Source organism: Xenopus laevis, chromosome 9_10S, assembly GCF_017654675.1.
Source record: "Xenopus laevis strain J_2021 chromosome 9_10S, Xenopus_laevis_v10.1, whole genome shotgun sequence".
NCBI lineage: Eukaryota > Metazoa > Chordata > Amphibia > Anura > Pipidae > Xenopus > Xenopus laevis.
Genome location: NC_054388.1, coordinates 59,791,236 through 59,807,905, shown reverse-complemented (window position 1 = coordinate 59,807,905; position 16,670 = coordinate 59,791,236). Strand labels below are relative to the sequence as shown.

The following is a 16,670-nucleotide window of genomic DNA, read 5'->3' as shown; positions in this document are numbered from 1 at the left end:
ATTTTACCCCATTATATGCCCCACATTTCGTAACGTATCAGCATAAAACATCCTAAATATGAACGCCAGGGGTCTACTGAACACTTTGATGCCTAATATGCATAGATATACCAAACTATGTGGCGCACAGAGACCCCCAAATGGATATATAGTAGATAAAATTTAAAAGGCAAAACAAAATAAGGCAGTAAAGAGTGAAATGAAAAAAATCCAATAAAACCACAAAAATGTTTTTTTTCCAGAATAGTGTTATCGGCCATCAGAATCACAGTTTGAATATTTTAGCTGGGCCAAACAGGTTATACGGCTAGAAACAAGTGAACACAACATATGCAGAGCTGAAAATGCAATAAAATGGCTAAAAATTCAATAAAATGGCTAAAAATGCACCAAAATACCCAAAATTGCAATATAATCACCGAAATAACATACAAAAGATATTGCACAGTACGGTTAGCGAATACGCTATTCGTAATGGCAATAAAACATTTTTTTCAGCAAAAAAAAGAGACGATGCGATAAGAAAAAAAAAAAAAAAAGCCACAATGCCATGTATGTGCGTGTGCGTGTGTACAAATGGTAAATTACATGTTATGTGCGCGTGTGTGCGTGTGCACGTGTGTGTAAGTGCAGTGAGTGTAAGTGACCCCCCCAATCCCCAAAAATGTATGTGTAAGTGTGTGTAAGTGTGAATCTAAGTGTGTATTACTGTAATAAGTGTGTGTTGGTGTGTTTGTGTGTGTAATTGTTGCACTAACCTGAAAAAGTCGCTGAAGACTGTTGCACACGATGTGGAGGGGTCCCAGGAAGACATCTGCGACGATCTGCGTGTCTCTGTGCTGTGGGGGCGGAGCTGGATGGCGCAGTGCAGGCTGCAGCAGCAGGACACGTAAGGAACACGTGCCTGCTGCTGTTTTTGGGCCCCTGGGCGATCGCGCCCCAGGGGCCACTCGATCCCCTGCTCTGCTCGTTGCCTAGGGGCAGGGGATCGAAGCGGAACGGAGCGAGCGGCTCTAACAGCCGCTCCTCCGCTCCAGAACCCGGAAGTGCTGCAGAACGTAGAATCTACGTTCTGTGGCATTTCAAGTTACTTTTCCACAGAACGTAGATTCTACGTTCTGTGGCACTTAAAGGGTTAAATTAGGTCTGTTGTCCTATTCCTAAGAAATGTAAGCTGTGTGGCGTTTAATCCCATTCCAAATCATGTTTGGTGAAAATTCATAATGTGTTAATTTTACAGTGCATAAATAGTTACTAGCATAAATTTTAAATAAGCATGAACTTTTATAGCAACTTTAATATTAATCTTACCAGAAGCATCTTTTCCTATAGTGATAAAACCATCTTGTACTGCAGTCAAAAGAGTACCGGCATGTTTACAGAAGAACGAGGAACTGCTCACTAATGGATGCTGAAGAGGTTCTGCAAGGAACAATAAAACACACATTGCATAAAATGCCATAGATATTAGTTTTAATCACTGCAGGCAACACTTAATTATGATTAAACAGGCACTTACCTAAACTCAACACAATCTTGTGCTGTGCTGCAAAGCTTACAACTTCTGGACCCAACATAAAGTGAAGTAGCATTTCAATACCAAGAAGGTGAAGAGAAGGGAAAGATACAGATGTCAAAAGACTAGAATTCAAGTTGATTTTCGGTGTAGTCGGACTACCAAAAGGTAAAGATCCTACAAAAACGGAAAAAACAAAAAAAAAACTTTGCTGTAGAGTGCAATGTTTAAGTTGTTTGATTCAGGTTATGAAGCTAAAGTGCATAATGGCAGTGGACACAAAGTCAATTCACACAATATATTCGTAGAGGTTTTCCTCAACCGATTCGTTGACAGAAAAAGAAGAAGAACTAAGAAGACTCTGGTAAAATCCTTGCCATAAGGAAAACCTGCAAAGGCTTGATAAAGGGCCCTGTGAGGCCCAAAACTTTGCCACTTGTTTGCATATATGATTTGAGCCAATGAAATCACCTGCTCAAAAGTACTTCACGTCAGTGTGCTACAGTATGTTGGACTATTGCATATATTTTTGACTTGTGGCAGGTTGGATACATTACGGTTTGAAGCACCTGATCCTAAGGGATTCACGGGTGAGGTTTTGAGCACTCCACTCGTGTGGAAGGATTTTACCAAAGGCTTAACATGGCAATGAGCACCTTTAGCCTTCACTCCCTACTAGATACTTTGGAGTACAGTTCTTTCAAAAACCATTCAAGTTAAAGGGGCATATAGCATACATTTTCACAATGCATCAAACCATGTAAAATAGAAGAAAGTTTTTATTTTAATACCTTTTGGATCAAAAACCTCCATTAGCTTGAAAACTGTTCTCAGCCCTCCCCTTTGCAACTTCCTGTCCCAGACTCTTCAGTATCTGAGCTGCAGCCTACGACTTTTTCTGTATAAACTACACAGCAGCAGCCAATGAAGGAGTGGGCGTGTCTGTGATGTCACACTCAGCCCTTCCCTGCAGATATCTGTTAAACCTTACTGTTGGTTTTCCCTTCCCTGCTCCCTTCTCTCCCTCTCAGTCCTATTTATTTAACCCCCTCTCTGTCCTATTTATTTAACCCCCTCTCTGCCCTGTTTGTTTTCCTCCCCCTCCCGTCACTGCTGGTTCCTTTCTCTTGCACTGCAATAATTGTGGAAAAGAAAGAAAAGCAAACTGCTGTATAAATAATATATAATCTGCTACTAAAAGTATTGTATTCTCTTCTGGGGGCAATGTGTATCAGCAGTTAGTCTAACTACCATAGTCACTTTCTACACAGTATTATGTTGTATACAAAAAGCAATCAACATCTTTTGGGTTTTCCTTTGTAAAGTCCCCACATCTGTTATTATATGTTGTACAATTCCAGAACATCAGCTGCATTTCCCCTTGCAACTCCCTGCACCTATTATCCCAGAAGAGCTGCATTTATTCCCTTGCAGCTCCCTGCACCTGAGCATTAACTGTTCCCCAACAGCTGCATTTCCCCTTGCAACTCCCTGCACCTGATCATAAATTATCCCAGAACAGCTGCATTTAATTCCCTTGCAACTCCCTGCACCTGAGCATAAACTGTTCCACGACAGTTGCATTTCCCCTTGCAACTCCCTGTACCTGATCATAAATGGTTCCACAACAGCTGCATTTTACCTTGCAACTTCCTGCACCTGAGCATAAACTGTTCCGGAACAGCTGCATTTTACCTTGCAACTCCCTTCACCTGAGCATAAACTGTTACACAACAGCTGCATTTATTCCCTTGCAGCTCCCTGTAATTAAAGGAGAAGGAAAGCTCCAAGACGGTTTATTGCCAACAGATTAGCCACAATAGTGCAAGCTAGAATGCTATATTTACTCTGCAGAATGCTTTACCATACCTGAGTAAACAGCTGTAGACACTGTCTCTGGTTGTTTAGGATAGAAGTTGCCATATAAACTTGGTGTGACATCACTTCCTGCCCGAGTCTCTCCCTGCTCACTTACAGCTCTGAGCTCAGATTACAGCAGGGATGGGAGGAAGGAGGGGGAGAGCAGCAAACTGAGCATGCTCAAGCCCTGCCCTGGAGGTTTATGCTGAAAACAGGAAGTCTGATACAGAATACCATGTGTACACAAAATGAGAAATACTGTGTTTCTTTTGACAGAGGACTAACAAGAGCAGCATTATGAAGGTTCACTGGTGTATTTATATAGGCCTTTCTGATAAAGCTTACTTAATTTTAGCCTTTCCTTCTCCTTTAAACATAATTTGTATCAGAACAGCTGCATTTATTCCCTTGCAACTCCCTGCACCTTTTCATAAATTGTTCCAGAACAGCTGCATTTCTCCTTGCAACTCCCTACACCTGGTCATATCAATATGAAGGAAAACAAACCTACAGCTGATGTTCTGGAATTTCATACCAGTAAATACTAAATGTACACCGTTTGTATAACTTTTATAATGTAATAGAGGCAGGGAGATGGATAGTGTATAACAATATATTATGGATTATAGATTATGTCCAGTTGGGCAGGTACATTTGTGACTGATGCCTTTGCTGTGGAACATAGGAGCACTGTTGTACTTTAAATGAAAGAAAATATTACTATGACAGTTTGTATTAACCTTCACATCTATTGCTTTATGTTGCACATTTAAGATATATAGTTATAAGTGAATGATCAGGCAGCAGCATAAAACAGTTATGTGCAGGCTGGATAAACACAGGACAGAGGATGTGAGGGGTTTGGCTACTACAGTTCCAGAATTCAGCCTGTCAGTCAGTGTTGTGACCACTTCCTGTGAGAGAATGAACAGACACTCCAACTCTTCATTTCAGCCTAGACACAGAGCAGAGAAGCTCTCCCTTTCAAAACGTTTTTCTTTCTGCATCATTACATGTTTTGAGGAAGGATGAGTAATATATCTGAATATGTAGGTTATATGAAATGTCCCCTTTAATGTCACATGGTGGTTTCACTGTTGAACACCTGAGCAGGCTACCTTTAAAGGAATTGTTCAGTATAAAAATAAAAACTGGGTAAATAGATAGGCTGTGCAAAATAAAAAATGTTTAATATAGTTAGTTAGCCAAAAATGTAATGTATAAAGACTGGAGTGATTCGATGTATAACAAGTCAGTCACAACTCTACTTCCTGCTTTTCAGCTCTCTTGGTTTACATTGACTGGTTACCCTGGCTACCAGGCAGTAACCAATCAGAGACTTTAGGGGGGGGCCACATGGGTCATATCTGTTGCTTTTGAATCTGAGCTGAATGCTGAGGATCAATTACAAACTCACTGAACAGAAATGTACCATGTGGCCCCCCTTCAAGTCGCTGACTAACTCAGAGTTATAGAGCTGAAAAGCAGGAAGTTGGATTCTGGCTGTTTTATTAGACATCCAGTCACTCCAGCCTTTATACATTACATTTTTGGCTAACTAAGTATATTAGAAACATTGTTTATTTTGCACAGCCTATCTATTTACACAGTTTTTAGTTTCACACTGAACTATTCCTTTAATGTGAATTATAAGACCAAAATCAGTATTTTCCGGCCTGTCCCTGTCTGTGTAAGTGTTGAAGCACAGGTTCTGGTAAGGGAGAAGGGAAGACAATGGCAGTCTTGAGTGTCTCTCTGCTGGGAAAAAAAAATCCCTTGTGTAATAGTATCCTTAAAATGGCATTGTGACCTGAGGGACTAGTGCCATGAGGTTACCCAATATATTGGAATAGGATTAAAACTAACATGTGAAACTCCCTTAAAGAATTGTCCTGAGAACCGTTATACATTTTCCCAGTATCGAGGTTATAATCCTACATACCTTTCTGCAAAGGTGTAGATGCAGCCATACTTTGGTTATTTGTTCGTAATGGAGTACCTGGTGTTGAAAAGGATTCTACACTTAAAGCACTCTGAAGTAAAGGTAAGCAAACCTATGGAAATCAAGAAAAGAGTTACAAGCAAAACAGTACAACAGATTCCGTCTAACAGAGCTAATCTCATTACACCCTGGCACAGCACTCACAGAGCAATAAAGAGACGGCAACTCCTCAAATATACAGTATGGACACACGAAAAAGTAGCTGGTGAGTTGCAGTGTGGCTATAGGCACGTGTGCATTGGTTACCTGTTCAAAATGTGCAGAAAGCTGAGAGCCAAGCCTCATCAGAAGATACCACCAGACTTCTATCTTGGTCAGTGCAAGGGCCTCTGTTCTGACATGGATAGAACTTAAAGGCTGCATAAGCAACTTTAGCCTTTTGGTACTGCACAGAATATCTGCAGAAACAAACGAGGAGTGAAAGCCCATTTAATCATTTAACTTCAAAATCTAATTGCAATTGGTTGTATTGTGTTTTTTCATAACAACGTAGCATGTTAATCTTTCACTTGGAGGCAAATAGTTTATAAGCACCATACAGCCATATTTATTGTACCCCTCTAGCGGGGTATAGAGGAGATATTTGGCCACGCTCTCTCAGTGCTAGAAGCAATTAGGAGTTCCTCTCTGTACTGAGAGGAACAAAAATCTGCAACAAACTCACCGCTATACACGACCATTTCATTGCAAATTCCTTTAACCTACTCGCACTTACTGAAACCTGGCTTTGTCCTACTGACACTGCCTAACCTGCTGCCCTGTCCTATGGGGGCCTACACCTTACTCATACTCCCAGACCTGGTAACAGAACTGGAGGTGGGGTAGGTTTGCTTCTCTCTCCCCGCTGTACTTTTAAAGTTCTTCCACCTGTTCCCTCTCTATCATTCTCCTCATTTGAGGCCCATTGCATTAGGCTCTTTTCTCCTGTTTCACTCTGCATTGCTGTTATATATCGACCACCAGGACCAACTGCACAATTTCTGGACAACTTTGCTCAGACTCCCCCTCCAATGGTAATGCTCTGGATCTCATATTTACCAGACTGTTCAACCACCAATTTTACTAACTCACCATTTCCCCTCTCTGATCACAATATGCTCACATTTCAACTCTCACTAACTCCCTCCTCACCCCCTGCTATTCCCCAAACACGTACTTAACGTGACTTGCAAGCTGTAGACGTGTCACATCTCTATTCTTCCTTTTGACTCTCTTCACTCTAATATCTCAGCCATCTCATGTCCTAATGTGGCTACCTCTGTCTACTATAGTACTCTCACCACTGCACTAAATGAGCTTGCTCCTATAAAAACTAAACGTTCTAGACCCAAACCACTTCAACCTTGGCATACTGCTCATACAAAAGCACTCCAAAGACATTCACGTGCACTTGAGCGTCGCTGGCGCAAATCCCGTTCAGAGCTACAAATCTGCCCTGCGCTCCTATAACACCAGCCTCTTCCAAGCCAAACAAACTTTACTTCACTCATTAACTCCCTTTCTAAAAAACCAGCACAACTTTTCTCCACCTTTAACACTCTCCTTTCCCCTTCTCCACCCCCTCCATGCACATCTGTCTCTGCTCAAGATGTTGCTGAGCACTTCAAAAACAAAATTGACACTCAGAAGGGACATTACACTACTCAACCCACCTAGACTTCCACCACCCTCCCTCCACACTCCCCAGTCTCCTGTGCTCCTTCACCCGTCACTGATGAGGAAGTCTCAAAGCTTTTGGCCTCTTCTCACCTTACCACCTGCCCACTTGATCCAATTCCCTCAAGACTTCTTTGCAATACCAATCTTTGTCTAATAAAAGCCTTAACTCACCTATTTAATCTTTCGCTCTCAACTGGACCGTTTCCTTCTCAACTAAAACATGCTCTTGTCATCCCCATTTTGAAAAAACCCTCTCTTGATCCCTCTAATCTTGACAACCTCCGACCTATCTCTCTGCTACCTTTCATCTCTAAACTACTTGAGCACCTAGTCTACAACTGACTAACCTCATTCCTCTGACAATAACCTGCTGGACCCCCTACAATCTGGTTTTAAGCCACAACACTCCACGGAAACTGCCCTGACTCGACTAATGACCTTTTAACCGCTAAAGCCAACAATCATTTCTCACTACTAATACTGCTTGATCTCTCAGCCACATTTGACACTGTAGATCACCCTCTCCTCCTCCAGTCCCTCCATTCGCTTGGCCTTCGTGACACAGCCCTGTCCTGGTTCTCTTCTTACATCACCAATGGTTCCTTCAGTGTCTCCTACAATGGAGTATCATCTTCTCCCCTACCTCTTTCTGTTGGAGTTCCTCAAGGCTCTGTCCTGGGACCATTACTATTCTCCCTCTATACTTCCTCCCTCGGCAAATTAATCAACTCATTTGGTTTCCACTACCACCTCTATGCTGACGATACGCAGATCTATCTATCATCTCCTGATCTCAACCCAGAACTCCTAACTCGTGTCTCCTCCTGCCTGTCCGTTATCTCTACCTGGATGTCGCAACGCTACCTTAAATTAAACCTCACTAAAACTGAAATGGTTCTCTTTCATCCAGCTAACACCAGTAACATCCCGGAAGTATCCATCATAGATAACAATTCCACTATCACCCCCTCTCCCCAGGCCCGGTGCCTTGGGGTTATCCTAGATTCTGCTCTGTCATTCACTCCTCTTAGTCACTTATTAAATCATGTCAATTCCACCTAAAGAACATATCCAAAATACGATCATTTATCACCCAAGATGCTGCCAAAATTCGAATTCACTCTCTCATCATATCACATTTTAATTGGCCTTCCCCTCAAGAGACTGTCACCTCTCCAGTCCATAATGAAGACTGCTGCGAGGCACATATACCTCAGCAACCGCTTCTCCTCTGCCTCGCCATTCTGTCAATCCCTGCACTGGCTTCCGTTACCTTTCAGAATCAAATTCAAATTAATGACACTGACTTTCATAGCACTTCATAACTCTGCCCCACCCTACATCTCTGAACTCATCTCTATATACTCACCCAACCGCTTATTATGCTCCTCCACTCTTCTCTCATTACCTCCTCACATGCCTGCATTCAAGACTTTGCAAGGGCTGCACCCCTCCTCTGGAACTCTTCCACGGTCTGTCCGACTTTCTCCCAACTTTTCTGCTTTCAAGAAATCTCTTAAAACACACTTCTTCCGAGAAGCCTACCCTCACTCTGCTTAACTACCAAACGCAACACCACATACAGTACCACATTTCTCACCCACTTAATTTGATCTTGCCCACTCCATTTGCTTTACAGTGCTACGCAACATGTTGGCGCTATATAAATACATGTTAATAATAATCAATGGGAACCCATGACAGGTGATGCCAATAACCATCATGGCCATTTACCTGGATTTGAAGCAAAATTATCAATAAGGCTCTTCCATGCAATGAATGCGATTTTCTTCACTGCTGGAGAACCACTTCTAAATCCCAATTCTTCCAGTTGCAGTAAAGAGTTGATAAAGCTTCCACTACGATGCAGTGTCTTATAAAAAAAAAAAAAAATTAAAAGCACATTATGATCAACGTTCCAGTGCTTAAATTATAGAGATCACACAATTCTGGCAACTTTACCTTTCCAAGTAACTTGACAAACAGTGGCCACAGTTTTAAGACATAGGTTTCATTCTTAGTTGAAAACAGTTTCTGCAATTCAGCGACAATTTTCTGAAATATATACAGTATATATGTGTTAATAAATTATGACTTCATAACTCATTTCCTGATTTGTAGTAGGCTACTGAAAATAATGAATGGTTGGTTGCTAAACAGTCTATTACAAGTCTGAATAAAAGCAAATACCAAACTGATTCCTAATGGGAACTGAACTTCTGTAAGTTTAAATATTACCTAGTAGTGACAGAAAAAGCTTATATAATTTGCATACAGACTTTGTTACACCCATTTATCCGACTGAGTTTTAAGAAATCACAGCTATTTGTTTCTAATCATTTAAAGGCAGGGGAAATGGTAGTGAAAAGGCAAGGTCTGCATAATTACAGCAGCCCTATATAATGAAAAGTTGGCACTTTTTTTATACCAGTCTGAAGGCAACAAGAAGTGGGCCATCTTTGGTGCAAATGTGGTGTGGAGGGCAGCCTATCACCCTGTTAATACAACTGTCTGCATGTTTGTCCCACCAGAAGGAAATGAACAGGTTCAAAAATGAGAAGCGGGTGAGAATAAACAGTCCGAGTCATGTGAAAGCCAAATGATTAAAGGCAGCCATACATGTGCTTGAGACTGTGTTATACAAGCTGTTGGCAGTTTGAACTAGCAATGTGCAAAGCCAAAGGTGGCCATAACACAAAATGGTACTTTATAAGGTTAGGAGATTATTCTTTATTTATACGGCTCTGACGTATTACACAGCTCTTTACAGAAATTACATATTCACATCCGTATCTTATAAGGTGCCCATCACACTTACACACTGGGGGTCATTTATAAAGTTTGCACAGCGCATATTTTTTCGCAAATGGTTGTATTGCCCATGTTTTTTTTCCTGAACGCTAATATATACACTGCTCTGCCTGTCTTTCCGGTTTTTGCAAATTCACATTGTGAATAAATTTTCACAAATGGCGCACAAACGAGACAGGAGTTTGTGCGAGTGCACCCAATGTGCGAAGTTGTTGTGCGCGAAAATATCGTTGACAGTAATTTAAATTCGCAGAGTGTGCGCATAAATATTCACAATGAGATTTTTTTACATATTTAAAAAGCTCTTAGACATTAGCATTATGAAAAAAAAATTTGCAATTCTGTTTGCACCACACTTATTCAGCTTTATAAATATAACCATGCACATGGCAAATATATTCACTTTGCAAACCAATCTGCCTTGCTCCAAGTTTATAAATGACCCCCATTATGGTCAATTTTATCAGCAGCAAAATAACTTGCATGTATGTTTTTATCATGTGGGAGGAAACTCACATAAAAACAGGATGACATCATACAACTTTCAAATAGGGGCCTAGCTGTACTTGAACCTAGGTCCTGAGCGAAGCAAGGCAGCAGTGCTAACCACTGCCAACTTTTAAAGTAGTTGGGACTTGCAAGGGGGCTGTGCTCAGGACCTATACAAATTGTATCCTATGTTCAAAAGAATATAAAGACTCATGTCCTGTGTAATGGGCATATAACATGAACAGAAGAAATGTATACTTACAGAAGTCATCAGTTGTTCAGTTAAGGCAGACACATCTTGTTGCTTCTGAAGCAAAAGAGGCAATCCAATTTCCAAAGAAGTGGCAGCTCTTAATCGAACTTTTGGTGCTGAATGGACAACTAATGGGATAATAAGCTTAGACCATCTGACAGCTTCATGTGTCATCTGTGTAGGTGCCTGCTCCAATAGCCTGAAAACAGCATCAAGCAATAGAATGTGATTCTAGAAAGAATATTGTAACAAAAGTATAATATAAAGTGATAGTAAAAAGAATACTATTGTCCTACATGGAAGGTGTTACTATTTAAAGGGGTTCTCCTTTGAGTTAGCTTTTAGTATGATATAGAGGCATATTCCGAGACATTTTGCCATTGGTTTTCATTTTCTATTTGTGGTTTTAGAGTTTCGTTTTTTTTTATTCAGCAGCTCTCCTGTTTGAAATTTCAGCCATCTGGTTCAAATTACCGTAGCAACCATGTACCGATTTGAAACTAGAATATGAATAGGAGAGCCTCTGAATAGAAAGAGGAATAAAAAGTAGCAAAAACTAAATTTGTAACTTAACAGAGCATTTGTTTTTTTAGACTGGTTCAGTGACCCATCCCCCCATCAATAAGCATCCATGAATTTATACTTTTATTTCCAGCTTACCGTATGACTACATTCAGTGCTTCATATTCAATGACAAGTGACTGAACATCTTTATTAAGAACACTTTCTAATGTAGAAAGTATTGAGGGTACCTAGGAGAAAGAAAAACATATATAAACAAAAGTTCCAATCTCTTATTGGCACTGCCAGATAGGAATACATTATAGCAGGGGTGTCCAAACTTTTTGTAAGAAGGGCCAGATTTGGTGAGGTGAAAATGTGTGGGGGCCAACATTCAGCGTGACATTCTTTGAGATAAGGAGATATGTGATGGTGGGAGCAATAAGCAGTGTCTGACTGGCCCACCAGGATACCTGGAAAACTCCCGGTGGGCCCAGATATCAGTGGAACCTCATGCTGCTAAACTTTTGGCCTATTTCATGGCCATTCCCTATTTCTATGAGAACAAAGAGGCTGAATAGATGGAATAATTGATTATAGTATAAAGAAAACAGACTAGGAGAATAGAGGTTGATTGAGGAGATGAAGAATATTAGTACTGAGAGTGGGCCCCTGGTCTAAGGTTTTTGGGTGTGTCCCAGTCCGACACTGGGACATGGTGGGAGCAGGATGGCTGGCCGCAGTTTGTCACAAATCTGATACCATCTTGCTGAAAATCTTTCAGTAGAAGAACATTGACCACAATTTGAAAGTGGATGCAGGACGTATTGGTGCCAATCAAAGCTAAGCAGCAGTTTTAGATGCCATTATTTTTGCACTGCCATTTTTCAGGGAAATGACTGCACCGGCCAAATCCACACAGGGTACTGGTACAATGTCGAATTTTACTTTCCCAGACCACTCCTCACTCACTGGCTTAAGTAAATGGGAAAAGGAAGGCGGTGTCTCCCAGACACACCGAGCCCTGTACAAAACAGTTGCCGACAGGTTGGCTGTTGGTCTGCAGCAGTGGGAGCCAGACTTTCGGTTTAGTCACCCAGTGACGCCGTGATGTCATGCGCACACACTAACGTGCGGTTAAGTCACTGCGTGCAGCCGGCACGACAAGAAGCTCTGCTCATCTCTGCTCAGGCTGCGGGCCAGTCTAAAATTGAGAACGGGCCGCAATTGACATGCGGGCCGTAGTTTGGACATGCCTGCATTATAGGTATGGGTTCTTTATCCAGAAACCAATTATCTAGAAAGCTCAGAATTACAGAAAAGCCATCTCTCAGAGACTCCATTTTATCAAAAATAATCCAAATGTTTAAAAATGATTTCCTTTTTCTCTGTAATAAAACAGTACCTTGTACTTGATCCAAACTAAGATATAATCAATCATTATTGGAAGCAGAACAAGCTTTTTGAGTTTATTAAACGTTTACAAGATTTTCTACTAGAGGTATGAAGATCCAAATTATGGAAAGATCCATTATCTGGAAAGCCCCAGGTCCCAAGCATTCTGGATAACAGGTCCCATACCTGTATCTGAATTATTTTTAACCTTGAATATTGTAGACGCACCACTATTAAATAGTTAACTGTACCCTGCTCCGAGCAGCAAGCACAAATAATCACTGCAAGTAGTATAAGAAAACGAAAGGTTTACATTTACGAACTCACCAATTTTTCAACTTCCTCAGAAGGAAAATTCTGTTTTGAAATCACCCAAAGTGCTCGTGTGCAAGTATTTTTATCTGTTGCTGTAACAGCAATACGGTTTAGTGCTGTAAGTAATTCTTCAGTCTCCAATGCTAGAAAAAAAAAATATATATACCACACGTATTAGTCAGTATTTCAAAAGGATTTACTTTGTAAGTCTACATAGAGCAGTGATCGCCAACCAGTGGCTCGTGAGCAACACGTTACTCTCCGACCCCTTGGATGTGGCTGCAAGTGGCTTCAAAGCAAGTGCTTATTTTTGAATTACTTGCTTGGAGGCAAGTTTAGTTGCATAAAATCCAGGTGTACTACCAAAATGAGCCTCCTGTAGGTTGACAGTCCACATAGTAGCTACAAACCACAGCCATTATTCGACATCCAAAGGAAAATTATTCATGCTTGTGTTGCTCCCCAACTGCTTTAACATCTGAATGTGACTCAGGGGTAAAAAAGGTTGGGGATCCCTAATAGAGGTGATGGTCATACTTGAAGCCCCAAGACACAGGGAGGAATACTAGTATGTAAATAAAGCCTTGAGAAACTAACATATACAGCGTGATAAGGTATTAGATATCGATTATGCCAAGTGTTTAAAAATATTCCTTACAAATAAAAAAAAAAAAAATTAATCCAGGATACACTGGAAATACTATGACTAACCTGATAAACCAGATGCAATTTTATTGTTAAATAGACAAAATCCCAATGCCTGCAGTGCTGCATTGCTCAGATCAGAGTTCTGGTTAGAGATGTGTGCCTAGAGGGTTAAAAAACAACTTTAGTATTAATATGATGCAGGCCAGTACATGAATACTGTACATCAGAGCAGATGCAAATTCTTCCCATTTGTACCTTAAAAGCTTTACAAAGTCGTGAAAATTGGCCTCCAACCAGTACACCGAAATCCTTTCCTTCCTCTCCACTCAGTCGGCTGAAGAAAGATGGAAAGAAAATGAACAAGTTGAAATGGAACATATAAGCAAAAATATGGATAATGTATTCAAAAACACACAACCATGTAAAGTTAATCCAGCTAAATATATGGCCATCCACACATTATAGGAGCTATAAACCTCTAGAGACTGAGTGAAAAAGTCACCTAGATAACAGACAGGGCTACCTATAGAAGGGGTACATTCAACTAAGAAAGCACACCTATGCACCCCTTCCACATATAATAAAAGGGGCATTTCACCTTTGCATTAACTTGCGTAATTAAAACAAATCCCATTCTTTGCAACTTTGATTTTTTTTTTTAAATATGATTGAACTTTAATTATGTGCCTTCCTTTTATGCCTTTTTCAAGGTTAATTTTATTGATACTTTTTATCATCAATGTTTATATTTAGGCCTCTCCTACTGTTCTTCCAGTCTCATATTAAAACCATTTCCTGGGTGCTAAGTTAAATTGACCCCATCACCACTAGTACTGGAACCCTGTGAAGAAAGACCTAAAATGCATCAAGGTTTCAGATATTCATTTAGTTTCACTGCACGTTACAGAAAATTGTTTTTGTATACATAAAACTGAAGCTCCATTGATATATATATATACTTATATGTACATATCTATATGTGTGTGTGAGTGTATATCAGTAAAGGATGCAGGCAGCCCTGCTCCTGGTACCCCCCCATGTGTCAGTGCTAGTCACTGACCAACAAGTCACAGATCCTAGTACTCTCTGGTTAAGTGTCACAGGGTTTTCTGTGGTTTAGGGTCATGCCTGTTTGCTGCTACTTGTTCTACGTCACTTCCCATATCGATGAAGGGAAAGCACAACAGCTTACCGTGGTTGCCAGATTTTTATTTCAAGCACGAATGGTGCTTGGCAATAAGCTAAACATAAAGAAGCATAGTACAATGGGCAACAGACAAATAAAACCCATGTATGCCATGACAAAAATGACATATGGCATGGCAAACAAGTGTTATGGACTCACTTAGCAATAGAAAGGTATGCATCGGTCTGTTCAGTATGAGAGATAGCGGCGTCTTCTAACGTTTCCAGTAAAGGCAACAAGTGTGAATCCACAGAACAGACGACAGCCATCTTATCTAGAGACGACAGAGGAGCAAATTTTTACAGAGGCAAAAATTATCATTGACGTTTATTTACATAATAAATATATAACTTGCCAATTCCATAACTGTATTAATAAACTAATGAAACAAATTAAATATTTGAGACCCTGCTCCCAGGTAGTTGATCTGCAAAATGAACTCCTAAAACTGGGGCTGTGAAGCAGACTCCCATATTTAATGTGGGGGCCCCTTCAGCTCTCTGAACTTCAGATTTGGGACTTGCAGTTCATCACCTGGAGAATTTCAGAGTTTGTTGGGAAGGCGACTCCTGTCTGTGGGATAATAGTACTTGTAAATCATATCTATGGATCACAATTTTGGAGCTGGAGGGTCAAAGGTAAAGCAAATCTGGTCCAGGGCTATGTTACGGCCTCATTACTATGGGACTCATGGATGGTGGGGGGTTAGGAAACAGCAGCATTGGGGAGTACTTTAATGTCATTCAGGGACCACCCACAACCCAATCCTTTTAAAGGGGAAATAAACCTAAAATGAAAGGAGAGTGCTTAGAGTGACATTTTATTTTAGGGTTTACATATCCTTTATTTATTTAAAGAATAGAATTAACGTACTACTGGAACAGATTCTGTAGCAGTTGCTGTAAGCCTGCAAATGTTTCTATACCGACCTGTTCCACCGAAAGATAAAAGCGCCCCATTTAATGAGTTATGACAGAAGACATAGGCTTATTGCAGTGCCCCCTGTCAGATAGGCATAAGGCCGCTAATTACATGTGCCAAAGCCTCCAGCATGGCCCTGACAGAAGCGATTTTGCACCAGGACCCCACTGAGGCCACACAGTTACCTGGCAAAGGATTAACCTCTCCGCTCTACTTCATGGAGGAGTGAGGCAGCAGCGAGGCCTGACAATCAAATTCCCCAGTTTCTCCGGATCCCCTGTGACACCGCAGCGCTTCTATCCCGCCACCTCCTGATTTACCCGCGCTCTACAGCCACCTCCTGATTTACCCGCGCTCTGCAGGCACCTCCTTCCACAGCTCCCGCCTCTAAAATGGCGCCACGCAATGCCGCAGGGAGGCTAGTAGATAGCCAAGCACGTCGATGAATTCGCCGCGCACAACTAGTAATGCTGGGAAAGCAGCGGGGTCGCCAATAAGACACCGAGCAGATTGATGTAGCGAGAAAGCTAAAATGAAGCCTCAGAGGCTGCCTGGGTGCCGCTATTGAACTGTATAGGATAGGAATTGTAATAGAACACAGAGCGTAGCGTCAAGTGAATAACATGATAGGCTGCTAGGTGCTGGGAAACTAACAGAATATCGAGAAATCGTCATAAATAAATAGGGACGAAAAAGTTGCGGCGATTTTTTTTGACCGCGCTTAATTTTGTGACCACACCCCTAATTACCATGTTCATTTTACAAATTTTGGCAGGTTATGAAAATTTTGAACATATTTCTGTTTTTCCTCCCCAGTTATTACAGTTTTGTTAAAGAAGACGAATTGCCCTTAAGGCTGTGAGTCTAACTTCTCCCAAGAGACCTGTTCTCTAAATGTTGTTTCAATTACTTATTTGCTTATCTCAAAATTGTTACAAAAGTATCTTATTTGCAGCTGTGGCTGTTCTGGGCTCTCTGCCAAAAGCCAATTAAGTTAGAAACATTGTTTCTTTTTCTGCCTGTGCAGCGAAGAGAAAATCGGGACTTTCCAGTCGAAATGAGGGACTGTCCCTCTAAAAACGGGACAGTTGGGATGTATTATTATCGTCATGTT

The 16,670-nt window shown here is 41.0% G+C and overlaps 1 protein-coding gene across 4 annotated transcripts in view; it reads right to left on the bottom strand.

Annotated features, from left to right (window-relative positions):
• rif1.S (replication timing regulatory factor 1 S homeolog) overlaps positions 1–16,076 on the bottom strand; it is a 51,292-nt gene extending 35,216 nt beyond the window's left edge. For 2 of the 4 annotated variants that reach the window (XM_018237149.2, XM_041577609.1), the window contains exons 1-13: positions 15,742–15,899; positions 14,795–14,909; positions 13,705–13,783; positions 13,513–13,609; positions 12,814–12,944; positions 11,251–11,342; positions 10,600–10,789; positions 9,000–9,092; positions 8,772–8,910; positions 5,625–5,776; positions 5,319–5,430; positions 1,520–1,693; positions 1,312–1,422 (exon numbers count right to left, since the gene is read on the bottom strand). In XM_018237149.2, the coding sequence (XP_018092638.1) occupies positions 1,312–1,422; positions 1,520–1,693; positions 5,319–5,430; positions 5,625–5,776; positions 8,772–8,910; positions 9,000–9,092; positions 10,600–10,789; positions 11,251–11,342; positions 12,814–12,944; positions 13,513–13,609; positions 13,705–13,783; positions 14,795–14,904 (1,480 nt within the window). In that variant the 5' untranslated portion in view covers positions 14,905–14,909; positions 15,742–15,899. 4 annotated transcript variants of the gene reach the window in all.
• Between the last annotated feature and the right edge of the window lie 594 nt (positions 16,077–16,670).